This window comes from Corapipo altera, unplaced genomic scaffold (genome assembly GCF_003945725.1).
Source record: "Corapipo altera isolate COAL_440 unplaced genomic scaffold, ASM394572v1 198, whole genome shotgun sequence".
In the NCBI taxonomy this organism is placed as follows: domain Eukaryota; kingdom Metazoa; phylum Chordata; class Aves; order Passeriformes; family Pipridae; genus Corapipo; species Corapipo altera.
Window position 1 is genome coordinate 104190 of NW_020885076.1, and position 13775 is coordinate 117964.

The window sequence follows — 13775 nt, forward strand, 5'->3', positions numbered from 1 at the left end:
TTCCCATTCCCGTTCCCATTCCCGTTCCCATTCCCGTTCCCGTTCCCGTTCCCATTCCCATTCCCGTTCCCATTCCCGTTCCCGTTCCCATTCCCGTTCCCGTTCCCATTCCCGTTCCCGTTCCCGTTCCCGTTCCCTCCCCCGGGACCGGCGGGAAGCAGCGCCCCCTGCCGGCCCCGCCGCTCGCGGGCCGCGCCCCGCTGGGTGCGGGGGACACGGGGCGGGTCGGGGGGTCCGCAGAGACCGCGACCCCCCCGGGCTGTGCCACCCCCGGGCTGTGCCACCCCCGCAGCCTCCAAAACCTCCCTCTCTTTATTCCCGGTTAGGAATTACAGCCCGTTCCCGCTCCAGGCACTTATTCCCGCTGTTTAATTTTCTTTAGTCCCGGCTCCCGGGGTCCTTGTTTAGTCTGCCCTTTATGAAATCAGTGGGTCCTGGGGTTCCTTAGCAGGGAAATTCCCCCTGGGATGATCCTGCTCGTGGTTTAAGCCCTGGCAGCCCAGCACCCTGCAGCCCCCCCAGCCTGGAGGGGTGGGCAGGGGCCTTGGAATGAGGTGAAACTCGGGGGTTAAGAGCTCTTTAATAATTGAAATAAAGTAATATATAATAATAATAATAATAATAACAGAAGCCTTGTGATGGTACCCTTGTTGAGAAGAAATATTGGAACAGGAAACCATCCCTCTGCCCTGTCGAGGAGTTGGAATCCTTGGAAAAAAGTGCTGTTGTTCATTCCCTCCACCAGTGGAGCCCCTCACAGGTGTTCCACCAGGAGCTGAGAGTGCCCAGGATCACAAAAATTCCAAACTTTGAGGCAAGACAGGACCTCAGAGGAGATTTCCCCCGAGATTCTGGTGAATCACTTTGGTGCATTCAGGGATTCTCCCATCACTGCACACCCTCAGGGTCTCTCTTGGGCTGTTGAAGCCCGTGGACATGGGCAGGGAATTTCAGGATTCCTTGCCCTGACAGGAATTTCAGGGGAATCTCAGGCCTTGAGTTTGGACAGAACTTCGGTGTCCCCCTGTCTCCTTTTGGTGGAGTTTGGGAGGAAGGGAGGGAGGAGCTCGGAACCAAACAGGCAGCACTGAGCTCATTCATCACGAGCCGTGTTCTGAAGGGGAACAACAAAACTCTCTCCTGCTGCGTCCTGGGTTTGGTGACTCCTGGATGTTTGCAGGACCTGCACATTCTCCTCACGTGCTGCCACGTGCATCTGTGCTTTCCCTGGGGTTTCATGCAAACCTCTGAATTTTTAATGTCTCGGCATTTTCATAATTGCAACACACAGGTTTTTTCTGTGGCATTTTAACAACTCCCACAGCCTTTGCTTTCCAGAGTAACTGGGATTCTTTAAAGCTTAGGAAAACACAACAAGTTACAGTAAGAAAATATTGATGTGTAAGAAGGGGGACAGGAACAGGTCTTTGCTCCAAGCTGCCTTGTCCCCTCACCCTGCAGCAGTCGTGGGGCTTCTGTAGCTTTCTAAAAATGGGTTTAACTCAAATAATGGTAACTGTGCTTCCTGCTGCCCGATGGCATCATCCAGGGATTTAGCAAGTAACAGCAAGCCCTGTGCAGTCAGAACACAGAGGGAAACGTGTTTTGCAGGTGCCTCAAATGCAGTGCTGGTTCATGTGCAGATAATCATCATCCTCACTTGTTTGGGCCCTGGGGCTTTCACAGCTCTGCTGTGATGCACTGACACAGAAATATTTGGGGTTTTTCCATGAAACAGGAGTATTTGGGGTTTTTACGTGATGGGATCTCGGGGAGGAAAAGCAGCAATAACAAGGGACAAATCTAAAGAATTTTAAAATTTTAAAAATTTTAAAAGCATCGTGAGCTGGGTTTTGGAGAGCACCTCCAGCAGGTCAAGGGGGATGTTATTCCCACTGCTCTGCCCTGGAGAGGCCACATCTGGAATGGCTCTGGGATCCCCAGTCCAAGAGAGGCGTGGAAATGCTGCAGTGAGTGTGGTGGAGAGCCACAGAGACAACCAGGGGATTGGAGACTGTGTCATCCAGGAAGGCTGGGAGAGCTGGGATCAGTCATCCAGAGAGGCTGGGAGAGCTGGGATCAGTCATCCAGAGAGGCTGGGAGAACCTTTCTGGATCATTTATCCAGAGAGTGGAGGAATTGGTCATGAGAGAGCAGGGAGAGGTGGGGTCATTCATCCAGAGAGCTGGGAGAGCTGGGATCAGTCATCCAGAGAGACTGGGAGAGCTGGGATTGGTCCTTTGAGAGGCTGAGAGAGCTGGGATCATTTATCCAGAGAGCTGGGATTGGTCATTAGAGAAGCTGGGAGAGCTAGGATCATTTCTCCAGAGAGCTAGGAGAGCTGGGATCATTTATCCAGAGAGCTGGGAGAGCAGGAATTGGTCATCAGAGAGCTGGGAGAGCTGGGATCATTCATCCAGGGAGGCTGAGAGAGCAGGAACTGGTCATCAGAGAGCTGGGATCATTCATCCAGAGAGGCTGGGAGAGCTGGGATCATTTATCCAGAGAGGCTGGGAGAGCTGGGATCATTTCTCCAGAGAGCTGGGAGAGCTGGGATCATTCATCCAGAGAGGCTGGGAGAGGTGGATTGGAGGCTGGGAGAGCTGGGATCGGCCAGCCTGGAACAGAGGATGCAGAGGGAGCTCTTCCCAGTGTGTCCATGTGCTGGATGGGAGGGAACAAAGAAGAAGGAGCCACACGGGTGCTGGTGGTGCCCAGTGGCAGGAGAGGGGCACAGGGAACAGGATGAAGTTCAGGGAATTCTGTTGGCACAGTGTTCCCAGTGAGGGTGAGGGTTGTGGAATCCCTTGGAGATGTGGGAAACCCCACGTGGTGGCCCTGAGCAACCTGCTCAGACTGACCCTGCTTTGAGCAGAGTGGGTGGTATAGATAATCCACGGGGTTCCTTTCCAAACTCTTCCCTGAAAATCAAGGAATGAAGCCATGGGGTTCATTTGAAACTAGGAGTATGAGGGTTTTTTCTCTTTTCTTTCCCATAAAAACTCATGCTGAAGTTATTACCTGGTTTTACTCATGGCTTGTTCCCTGCCCTGCCTGTTCCATCAGCCTGTGAGGAATTCCTTCTTGGCGTTCCTTTTCCACCCTTCCCCTGCGTTCAGCAGGCACAGAAGTGTTCCCAAAGCCAAACCAGAGCCACCTCAGTTGGAATATTCAGCGTTGTGTTGGCACTGCCAGAGTGAGCTGATGGTTCCTGTGCTTCTCCCCGCTCTGTCCCTCAGGCACTTTGCCAGCCCAGGACAAACCCTCGCAGAGGCCGTCGGAGAGCACAACCTGCAGCCCTTCCAGGAAGAGATCCACGTCGGAGAGCACGTCCCCTCCAGGCAAGTCGTGCTCAGGGGCCTTGGTCTGGGAGCAGTGCTGAGCTCAGACCTCACTGGGACACGGGCCCGGCGCAGCATCACTGTGAGGACTTCAGCTCGTGGAGAGAATGGGGTTTTCCACTGGTATTTTGGGATGCAAGTGCTGTGGATTGGGTGGAGGACAGGGAGACTTGAGAAGAGGCAGCACAGCTACAGCAGGGTGGGGTTTGGTTCCTCACCAGGGTGAGTTAGGCCTTGTGAAGCTCAGGGCTTTAATGTTCTCAAGACCTGTGACATTGCAATTAATCTGTGAATTAGAGGAATGAATTAATTCCTGGGGAAGAGCCTGACTCCTGTGCTGCTCTGGAGGGTCTCTGCCCTGGCAGGGTCGGGGCTGTGCTGTTGGGTTTTCCTCCTCACAGGTGGGAATCCTGCCAAGGTGATGGAGGATGACACGCTGCTCATCCCGTTATCACTGATGATAGAGCTGTGCCCACCCCCAGGCGGGTCAGGAATGATCCTGGGAGAGGGATGGAAGTGCTGACAGGAGCTCTGGTAGCACCTCATCGAGTCCATCAGATGAGGACGAGTGTGGGGTGCACAGAGTCCTGGGGCAGCTGAGCAGATTTGTGCAGCAGGATGTGGAACCGGCTTCCTCGGCCGTGGGATGACATTCCCTGCACGTCACTGCTTGAGGATCATGAGGAAGGGAAAGGTTCTCCCTCCTGACAGGGCAGTGGAGCTGGAAGGGGCTGGAGCAGCAGGAGCAGCTGAGGGAGCTGGGGGGGCTCAGCCTGGAGAAAAGGAAGCTCAGGGGGGACCTTCTGGCTCTGCAACCCCCTGACAGGAGGGGGGAGCCAAGGGGGAATCAGGCTCTGCTGCCAGGGAACAAGGGATGGGATGAGAGGGAACAGCCTCCAGCTGTGCCAGGGGAGGGGCAGGTTGGACATGAGGAGGAATTTCTTGCTGGAAATGGTTGTTAAGGATTGGAATGGGCTCCTGGGAGGTTTTGAAACTCCACCCCTGGATGTGTCCAGGGAAGGAGTGGACGTGGCATTGAGTGCTCTGGGCTGGGGGACAAGGTGAGGCTGGGACAAAGATTGGACTGGATGGTCTTGGAGGTCTTTTCCACTGTTAACAATTCCATGATTCTGTGATTCTGTGTATTTGGGCTCTCTTTTGTAAGGAACTCACCCATGTGTGGAGGTGTGTGTGTTCCTGGCAGTCACATTTTCACCCCTGGGACAATGTTGAATTTATGGACCAAGCTGTGACAGGAAAGATCTGAAAACCTTCATCTCCTGCATGTTACCATCCAGCTGTGAAATGTGTGATGAACCAGACCCTGACAGGAAAGACTGGCGAGATTCCACTCCTTCCATGGGCAGGGGGTGGGATGAGAACACAGAATCCCAGAATGTGCTGAGTTGGAAGGGACCCATAAGGATCATCAAGTCCAACCCTTAGCCCTGTACAGGACCATCCCCAAGAGTTAAGGTCCCTTCCAACCCAAACTGGTCTGGGATTCTGTAAAGATGGAATGGGAGCTTCCCTGAGGTTGGACAGAGGGACATCCAGCATGTTGACCCATTTTGTAAGAAGCCCAGTTGTAGAAACACTCCTGATAGCAGAATTCAGACATCCTTAGACACCCAAGGTGACTGTAAAATGTGATGAACCCTTGGGATTGGTACTTCCAGGACAGTTGGGATTTCCATCTAGCAAGAATGTGCCAAAACTGTTTCCTCCCCACTTTAAGCAAATGTTTGCAACCAGTACTGCATTCAGGACAGGCTGCAAAATCCTCAGCAGTGGGGAAGGGATCTCCCCTTTTCCTCTGGCTCATCCACCTTCTTCTCACTCCCTGGAAAGGGGAGCTGCCTCAGTGTAACTCTGGGAATGGGAAGTGTTAACAGCTCGGGAGTGTTCTGTGCAGGAGCATTGGAATGACATGAATCACAAGTTTATCAGCTCCAGAGTCGATGATGCAGCTGAAAGGAGCAGCCATTGTTGTATTTTCCGTGGATCTGGAATGCGTGTGGGATTTCAGGGTGTTTGTCAGAGGGCTGCAGCTGGCCCTGGGATGGGAGCCTGGAGTGTCCCATCCCTTTGGAGCCGTTCCCAAGCAGCAGCTCTGGTTCCAGGACACCCAGCAGGCCGGGTCAGGGTTGCTGTGCTGGAGGGTGGGTTCTGTGAGGAGCCCCCACGTGCCTCTAAAGGCCACGGGAAAGCAAAGGGTGATTTATCTTGGTTATTCCATCTGAAATGGAAAGCTGGAAGTGTAAATCTGGGTTGTTTTGGAGTTGTTGGGGTCGTGCAGGTGCTCACAGTCAGCTCACAGGAGGCTTCTCTTGTCCTTTGTCACTGGGAGGGACGTTGGTCAGAGGGAGATTTTTGAAACATGCTTTGCTGACTCTTCCTCCCCCAAACTCTCTGCAGCACCTTCTCTTCTGCACTTAAAATCCCTGGCTTTGGAATCACTGTGAGGATTCCATTTCTCCAGAGCAGCACCCTGGGACCAGCGAGCCCTGGGGCTGGAAAGCATTTAAACTGGTTGTGCTTTGTCTCTGTCAACTCACAAATAATCTCCCTTCTGTCAAAGGTAGAACCCTTCCTACAGCACTTTGTGCTCTTCCCTGTGACAGTTCCCTGGACACCAGACTGCTCAGGCTCCAGCCTGGGCCCCGCTGGGTTAAGCAGATCTGATCTGAATAATTGGCCACAATTACTGTAACGTTTTGTCAGTGCTAATGTGCAGTTGTGATGTATTTATGAGGAGGCAGCATCCATTTCATTCCAGGAAGAACAGGGTTTCTTCTGATGGAACGTTATCACTGAGGAGCAGCAGGGCAGCTTTGGGAAGCTCTGAGTTTGGAACAAATCCCTTTTTTAATGCGGCATAATCTACATGGTTGACCTGGAAATTCTCCTTTTCAAACACCAGTCTGCAGCTCTAAAGCATATAACAGTTTTAAAAGTGAGATCTAAATTTACTTCCTTTGTAGATTAGCCTTTCTCTTTTGTCCAGATATTTTGATTTACCTTTCTCCAATCAATTCTCATTAGGCTTCTATTTTTGATAAAAAACCCTGCAACAGCAAGGAAAAAGTTGTTTCAGTGCTTCCAAACCATTAAAAAAAATAAAAAAAAAACATCAGGAAAAGTGGTTTAAAAACATTTAAGACGTTGCTCAGTTTTTATCAAGGGTTGAATTTTTATGTGCAGAGACACTTTTAGTGCTGAATAGAAGGAGACTTGAGTTCTGGATTGTGTGAACCCTCATTGCTTTTTACTCTTGGAAGGGGCTGAGTGTGAATAAAGAGGAAATCACTGTTGATAATTGTTCATGTTAAAACTGATGATGTGAAGTGTCTCCTTCCCTCTGGCAGGAGGGGGGTCACGGGTGGAAATCGGTGTCTTGCCGTGGAACGTTCTGGGCGGTCCCAGGGCCCGGAACGCCGTCGGTTCATTCAGTTGATGTGTTTCAGTTCTGACTCTTCCCAGTCCCAGCCCAGCTTTGCCTCAGGCCGTGTCTGTGTTCCAGGGATGTCGGTGCCAGCCCGGAGCGCCCGCCTGGCCCCGGCCGCCGAGGACTCTGTGGACACTCTGCTCCAGCGCATGGCACAGGAGGGCCCACCCACGCTGGACAAGACCCTGGAAGCCGTGATGGCCAACGTGCCACCCTCAGCCAGTCCCGCTCGGAACCACTCCAGGGAGAGAGCTCTGGGCAAGCAGGACAACCTGGTGTCTCCAGCCATTCCCAGCAGCTCCTGCAGCGACAGCATCTCCCTCCTGTCGGAGCGGCTGCCCGGCAGCTACTCCCCGAGGCACCTCAAGAGGAGCGTGGTGGAGGCCATGCAGCGCCAAGCGAGGAAAATGTGCAATTACAACAAGATCCTGGCCACAAAAAAAAATCTGGACCACGTCAATAAGATCCTGAAAGCCAAAAAGCTGCAGAGGCAGTCGCGGACCGGGAACAACTTCGTGAAGCGGCGGCCGGGGCGGCCGAGGAAGTACCCGCTGCAGGCCGTGGTGTCCATGCAGGCCTTCCAGGCCCACAGGCTGGTCAGCCAGGAGCTGGAGAACAGAGAACCGAGCAGCAGCCCCCTGCACCTGGGCCCTGACACCATCACAGACGTCATCGAGGCCGTGGTGCAGAGCGTGAACCTGAACCCCGAGCACCGCAAGGGCTGGAAGAGGAAGAGGTGGCTGCCGGAGGAACAGGCCAGGAAGAGGCACAAGTCTTTGCCTGAGGATGAACAGGAGAGCAATAAGAGGTGATTCCCTTGCAGTTTTGTCCCCTTATTGATTTTGTAACATTTCAATCCGTGAGGGAATCCTCTGCTCAGGGATTCCTCTGAATCTCACCAAGCACGTGTAACGATCTGCTTTTCCTAAGGAGCTCAGTTTAGAGGGAATCAACATGTTTTAGTGTGCTCCAGGCCTTCCTCAGGCACTGAACACACCCCAAAACAGGATGGGGTCTCCAGGGCCCTAAAACTGTTGGTTCTGTGCTTGTGGCTCAAGTGAAGCAAGTTCTTGGTTGTGTTGGTGAAGGGTAAGTTTGATGAGTTGGTAACGGGGTTACTGCTGAGATGCCACAGGTTGTTCCTTCCTCCTGTGTGGAGTAAGGAACTCTGAAGAGCTGTGGGAACTCTGGAGTGTTACCAGTGTAGATCACAGCCAAACACAGGGTGTGAGGTGAGATCACTGGATGCACAGAGTGAAGAGTGAAGCCAAGGCAGCAAGGAGGAGGTAAGGGGTGCCCCTCTGCAGTCACTAGCACAGGACCACACCAGGAATCCCTCTCTGATCTAATCTTCTCATGTTTGTCCCCAGAGTCATCAACAAACAGATCAAACTCTGACAGAAGTTTTCCTTTCCAGAAATGGGTTCAGGGGCTGCTCTGTGACTCTCCTGAAGGCCAAGGAAAGGGTTACCACACACTATTTTTAGAGTCCAGAGGCAGAGAGCATGAGCTGCCTTCTGAATTACTCAACTGAGGCTCCAAGGGATAAACATTAGCAGTACAAACAACATTCTTTTTGTAATAACTAATAATGTTACTACAAAAATATTGTGCATTTCTTCAGATTATGCTTAACCCCCCACTTGATCAGGGTCGTTGAGTTGCATTTTTTTTTAAGTAGCTGAGGCTGTTGAATTAACTGTTAATTCAGAGACTTTTTCTGCTGAGCAGACAACAGAGAAGAATAATGAAATCTGGCGAGAGAATCTTTATGGCAAGGTAATCTTTAATCTTTGCTTTTTCCTTCCAGTTTTTCTGAGCCAGTAGCTGAACCTCCCAGTCCACAGGATGCCCTTGGGAAACCACCTGAGCCTGAGAACCCTGAGCAGCCTTTGCCTGCTCTGCCCCAGCGGGAGAAGAAAGCCCCCCGACCCCCAAAGAAGAAGTACCAGAAGGCAGGGCTCTACTCTGACGTGTACAAAACAACAGAGTAAGTAAAGCTGCTCTCTGACAGTCCACTGCAAACTCTCTCCTTTCACCCTCAGCCATTAAGAGCTGCTGCTAATGAGGAGCTGAAATAAAACATCAGCTTAACTGAGGCCTGTGAAAAATCAGGCACGTGGTAATTGTCAGAACCCGAGGCAGTGGAGATGTGAAATGTAACCCCAGTCAGAAAGAAGCCTTGAGCAGCCTGGAAGAGTTTCTGGTATTGACTTTGAAGAAGGTGAGAGCTCCATTCAGCAGTTCTGAGGGGGCTGGGAGAGCTGGGTGTGTGCAGGTGCTGAGCACAGTGTCTGCAGGAAAGGGGCTCTTAGATCCCTGTTTTCACTGGCTGAATGGGACAACTGCTCATCTTGTGTGTGAAGGAATTCCAGATATGCACCCAGTCCCTTTCACAGCTCAGTGAAGTTCATCTCCATTTTCTGTGAGATGTTTAGGGTAGAAATGCAGCATTCCTTCATTTTTTCCCACTGGCTCACAGCCTGGTGTCCATTAGGACGTGGACACCTCCTCCTTCCCCTTCCCTTTGTAGTCACTCACATTTCCTGCAGCCATCTGAACAAATGTGTTGAAGTCAGGAATTCGTGGTCCTGTTGTGATGGGATCTGACAGGTTGAAAAGAGAGAAAATTTGGCACCTTCTCACTTTGTCCCGTAAAAATGTTACAGAGACCACTGGGAAGCTGCCAGTGCAGTCCATCAGCTGCTCCTGGTGTGTTCTCTGTCCACAGTGGAATGAAGGCATCTTTGTCATGGATCAAAGATCAAGTGATGAAAGGATCAAGACTCTTTAAGGAGAAGAAAGAAAGATCTGAGTCTGACCAAAGTGTTTGGCCACTTGTGTTGGAAATCAGATGTGCTGAAAGTTTAACACTTGGATGGTCTGTCACTGCTCCACCCATCACTCAGCACCCAAATCTGAGAATTAGCTCTGTTGCCTTAGAGAGGAGCTGAGAGAGTCTTCTCTTCTTCAGTCACTCTGGGTTTAGTTTGCTGAACTAACTGGGTAAAGGAGTCACTTCTGACTGGGTCACTCCTTTACCCAGTTGGTTCAGCAGAAGTGACTTTAGCAAGTTGGTTCAGCAAACTAAATCCACAGAGCAACAGTCACTTTTTTAATCAGATCCTCTGCTGATTTAATGTGCTGTTCCAGTTCTGCTGCCAGGGCAGACATCTGGCAGTGCAGGAGGAGAGCAGAAGTTCATCTTGTTATCCCACTATTTATGTAACTTCCTGCTGGAGGATTTGGGAAACCTGCTCTGAGTGGAGGAGGCAAAGGGAGCTCTGTGATCGTGGGGCACCCCCTAGTGCTGCTTTCTGTCCCCATTCCCACACTCCCTGTGCCTCTTGGTGGGTTTTAACCCCTGGTTTTCTGCAGCTCTCTTTGCACTGTTCACATGCAGACACTTTGCCTTAAGGGCCATTTTCCTTCTCCATTTCATCCTTCCTAAATATTCCCTAAAATACCACGAGGAGCCAGTGAAAGTTGTGCTGAGGTTTGCTGTTCAAAGTTCCAGCCTCTCCCTGCATCAGTCACATCCAGCAGCACAGGAAAGGTTTGGCCTGGCCTGGCCAGTGTTATTTGACTGTTAAAAGAGATTTAAACAGCCAGTTTTAACAGATATTTTTAAACTGCTTCATTTCTCTTCAGCCACGTGCAGTTTGCCTCAGCAGGATTTCCCTCCACCTCACCTCTGTGCAGACACCTCACTCAAATCCGGTGAGGAGAACTCAGATTTTGATTCCTTGCAAACAAAAGGAATGGTTCCTGAGGCAGTCTCAGTTCTACCCCATTTCCAGCTATAATTTTGTGGGCAGTGGAGCTGCAGCCTCCACAGGAGTGTTCCCAACCCTCAGCTCCCACGGGGAGAGTTCCATGGATCCGGTGCTGGAGGGAGGTTCAGTGTGTGGCTGCAGCTTTGAGAACAACAGAAGATCTCAGGCAGGAGTCACTCCCTGCATCCAGCAGTGGCTTTCCCAGAGGAGTGTAAAGTCCAGTTCACCAAAGCAATTTAGTCATTAGCAAATTAGTAATGAACTAAAATACTGTGGATTGTTTAGAGCACTAGCAGGATTTTGATACAGCAGTTCAGCAGGTGCCTGACTTTGCACTGGAACAATCAGCTGTGCTTTCTCCTCACCTGTTTGGCTCATTCCTTTTCCTGTGCTGGCCCTTCCTTTGTCCCAGCCTGATGTCCAGGGCACCTGGGATAGTGGTTGGATGGAATCCAGCCTTCCTCTGGGTCCCTGGGGTGGTTCACTCTGCAGTCACACCGAGTCAGACCAGCAGCAAAGCCACCTCATCCCCACTTAAAGTGTTTGTTGGACTGTGGTCCCAGAGAAAGCTGGGCTCCACACCTCAGAAATGTAATTCCACAGGGAACTAATCCCAGCCAACGTGGTGAGAGTGTAGGGAGAAGGCACTGGGAGCTGGAGAGGGGGAACAGAAAGAAAGAGGAGGAGAGGGATGAGGAGAAATGAAGGTACAGGGAAGACAACTGTGGTTCTGGTCTTTGTTCCCTTCTTAGTTTGCCTGAGACTTTAGACTGACATTTTGAGACTGAGCCTGACCTTCAGCCTCTGACTGTTCTCATCTTCCACAGAAACATCCCCTGGCCATTGCTCTGTCCTGGGAGCTTGCAGAGACAGCCCAGTTCAGTCTCCTGGAGGGTGGAACCATTCCCAAAGTGGGTGGTTTAGATCTGTCCTGTCAGAAGCTGAACCAGACAGCTTTAGGCAGTGGATTAAAGAGAGGGAAGCGTTTCTTAATGAGTCATTAAGGTTGGAAAAGACCTCCAGGATCATCAAGTCCAACCTCTGAGATCATGAAGTCCAGCCTTTTATGTAGCCAGGCTTCAGTGTGTCAGATGCTCAGGAATGTCCTCCCCCAGCTCCCTGTTGTAGCTGGGCTCTTGGAAGGTCTCATTTCCCAGATTATTGGCCAGGTCTCATTTCCCACATTATTGACCAGGTCTCATTTCTCGGAATTTTGGCATGGTCTCATTTCCCAGATTATTGGCCAGGTCTCACCCTGGTCCCACTGGCTTGCTTGGAATCATAAAGTGCTTTGGTTGGGAGGGACCACAAAGCTCATCTCATTCCACCCCTGCCATGGGCAGGGACACCTTCCCCTAGCCCAGGTTGCTCCAAGCCGTTTCCAACCTGGCCTTGAGCATTTCCAGGGATCCAGGGGCAGCCACAGCTTCTCTGGGCAACCACAAGGCCCAGCCTGAAAGGGCCCATCCTGGTTGGAACAGGCAGGCCTGGCAACACACACCTTTTCTTGACACTGCAGAGAGGCCTTTTTGAAGTCACAAAGCCTTTTTTTTACGTAGTATTTATGTTTATAAAACTGCCTGTGTGGTTTATACTTGATGATTTTAGCATATTTCCTTTTTTACTTCTGCTTTCCTTTTGATATTTCCTTTCAATATTTAATTTCCTTCTAATATTTCTGCTCGCTTTTGGCATCTCAGCCCTTCCCTCTGAAACCCCTCGAGCCCTGAGCCCCTTTATGCTCTCACTTTTGAGGAGGGTCCACAGAGCCTGGAGGAATTCATGGGATGTTCTGTGTTTTCAGATAATCACCTCCTTCATTTCCCTTTCACTCTGGGCTCCTCCTTGTAATTTATTCGTTGTAGTTTTATTTTAACATTTGCACAGAATGTGGGTGTGTTAAAGGGCTGCACATTTAGGTTTAATTAAGTCACCTTCCTATGGGATGTTTTCCCTTTTCTCTCTGCCTTTGGTTTAAGGGTTTGCTTCCCTCTTGGGCACACTTTGCCTCTTCAAAATCCCTATTTCCTCTTAATTAGACCTTGCTTTCCAGGTCCTGTCAGTAGTTCTTTTAAGGCCTTTCTCTGCCAGTTGTGGAGATTTGGTGCAGCACAACCTGGAAGGATAAAAGATGAGAGGGGTGAGCAGGGTTTGGGTTTGGGACATTTTGTTAGGAGGGTTTTAATCCCCCTAATTAAGCCTTTTAATCCAAGGTTTAGTAACTTGTCCTTGTGGAACAGGTACCAGAAATCCAGAAAGGTTAAGAAGAGAATATAAACCACAAATTATTGCCATCCATTAGTTCTGTTTCTGACCTTCAGAGAATCCTGGAATGCTTTGGGTTGGAAAGGACCTTAAAGATCAACTGATTCCACCCCTGCCATGGGCAGGGACACCTTCCACTGGCCCAGGGTGCTCCAAGCCCTGTCCAGCCTGGCCTTGGACACTCCCAGGGATCCAGGGGCAGCCACAGCTGCTCTGGGCAACCCGTGCCAGGGCCTCCCCACCCTCCCAAGGAAGGGTTTCTTCCAGATTATTTCCAGTTGTTGATGTCTGTATCACAAAACTCGTTTTTAGCTTGCATTTTCCCTTCACAAGTTAAACAATATCCCATTTTTGATCAAGTCAGCCTGCAGTTATACAGCCAGTTATTGAAATAAATCCCTTTAAAAGCTTCAGGACACTTCAACAGGCTTCAATATGATTTAGTCTTTGGTATATTTGACATTTAGAAGTCTCTTCTGGATGTAGCAGCACTAAATATAACCTCATCAGGTTTTCATTTCCAGGGGCTGTCGGTGGCCAGAAGGAGATGTTTGTAAAGGCCAGGTTTTGGAGCTGACACCTGCCTGACCCACACAGTGTCTCTGAATTCATATTCCTGTTCTCCCCCTCTGTAAAACTGCTTTTTAAACTCTCATTTCTGTTCCCTTCCTGGTGAACAACCTTCTGAAGGGCAGCACAGGAACATTTGCCCTTAGCAAAGCAGGAGAGCACGTCCAGTTCCTCAGCCAAAAACCACCAGATATGATTTCTTGGTTGTCTTTTATTTGTGTAGGGTTAGTTGGTTAGTTATTGCTTTTGTGTCATGTGCTGGGCATGTAAAGTCGATGGTGTCCCATGAGGTGTTGCTTGAGTAAAAGAGGGAGGAAAAAAAGGAGAAAAAGAAAAAAAAAAAAAGAAAAAGAAAAAAAAGAGGTAAAGAAAAAA

At 50.3% G+C, this 13775-nt stretch overlaps 1 protein-coding gene across 1 annotated transcript in view; it reads left to right on the plus strand.

Annotated features, from left to right (window-relative positions):
• ASH1L (ASH1 like histone lysine methyltransferase) overlaps positions 1–13775 on the plus strand; it is a 56718-nt gene that overhangs the window by 17067 nt on the left and 25876 nt on the right. Inside the window, exons 3-5 of the mRNA XM_027669320.1 lie at positions 3240–3341; positions 6865–7597; positions 8600–8779. Coding sequence (XP_027525121.1) covers positions 3240–3341; positions 6865–7597; positions 8600–8779 — 1015 coding nt within the window. The remainder of the gene's footprint in view (positions 1–3239; positions 3342–6864; positions 7598–8599; positions 8780–13775) is intronic.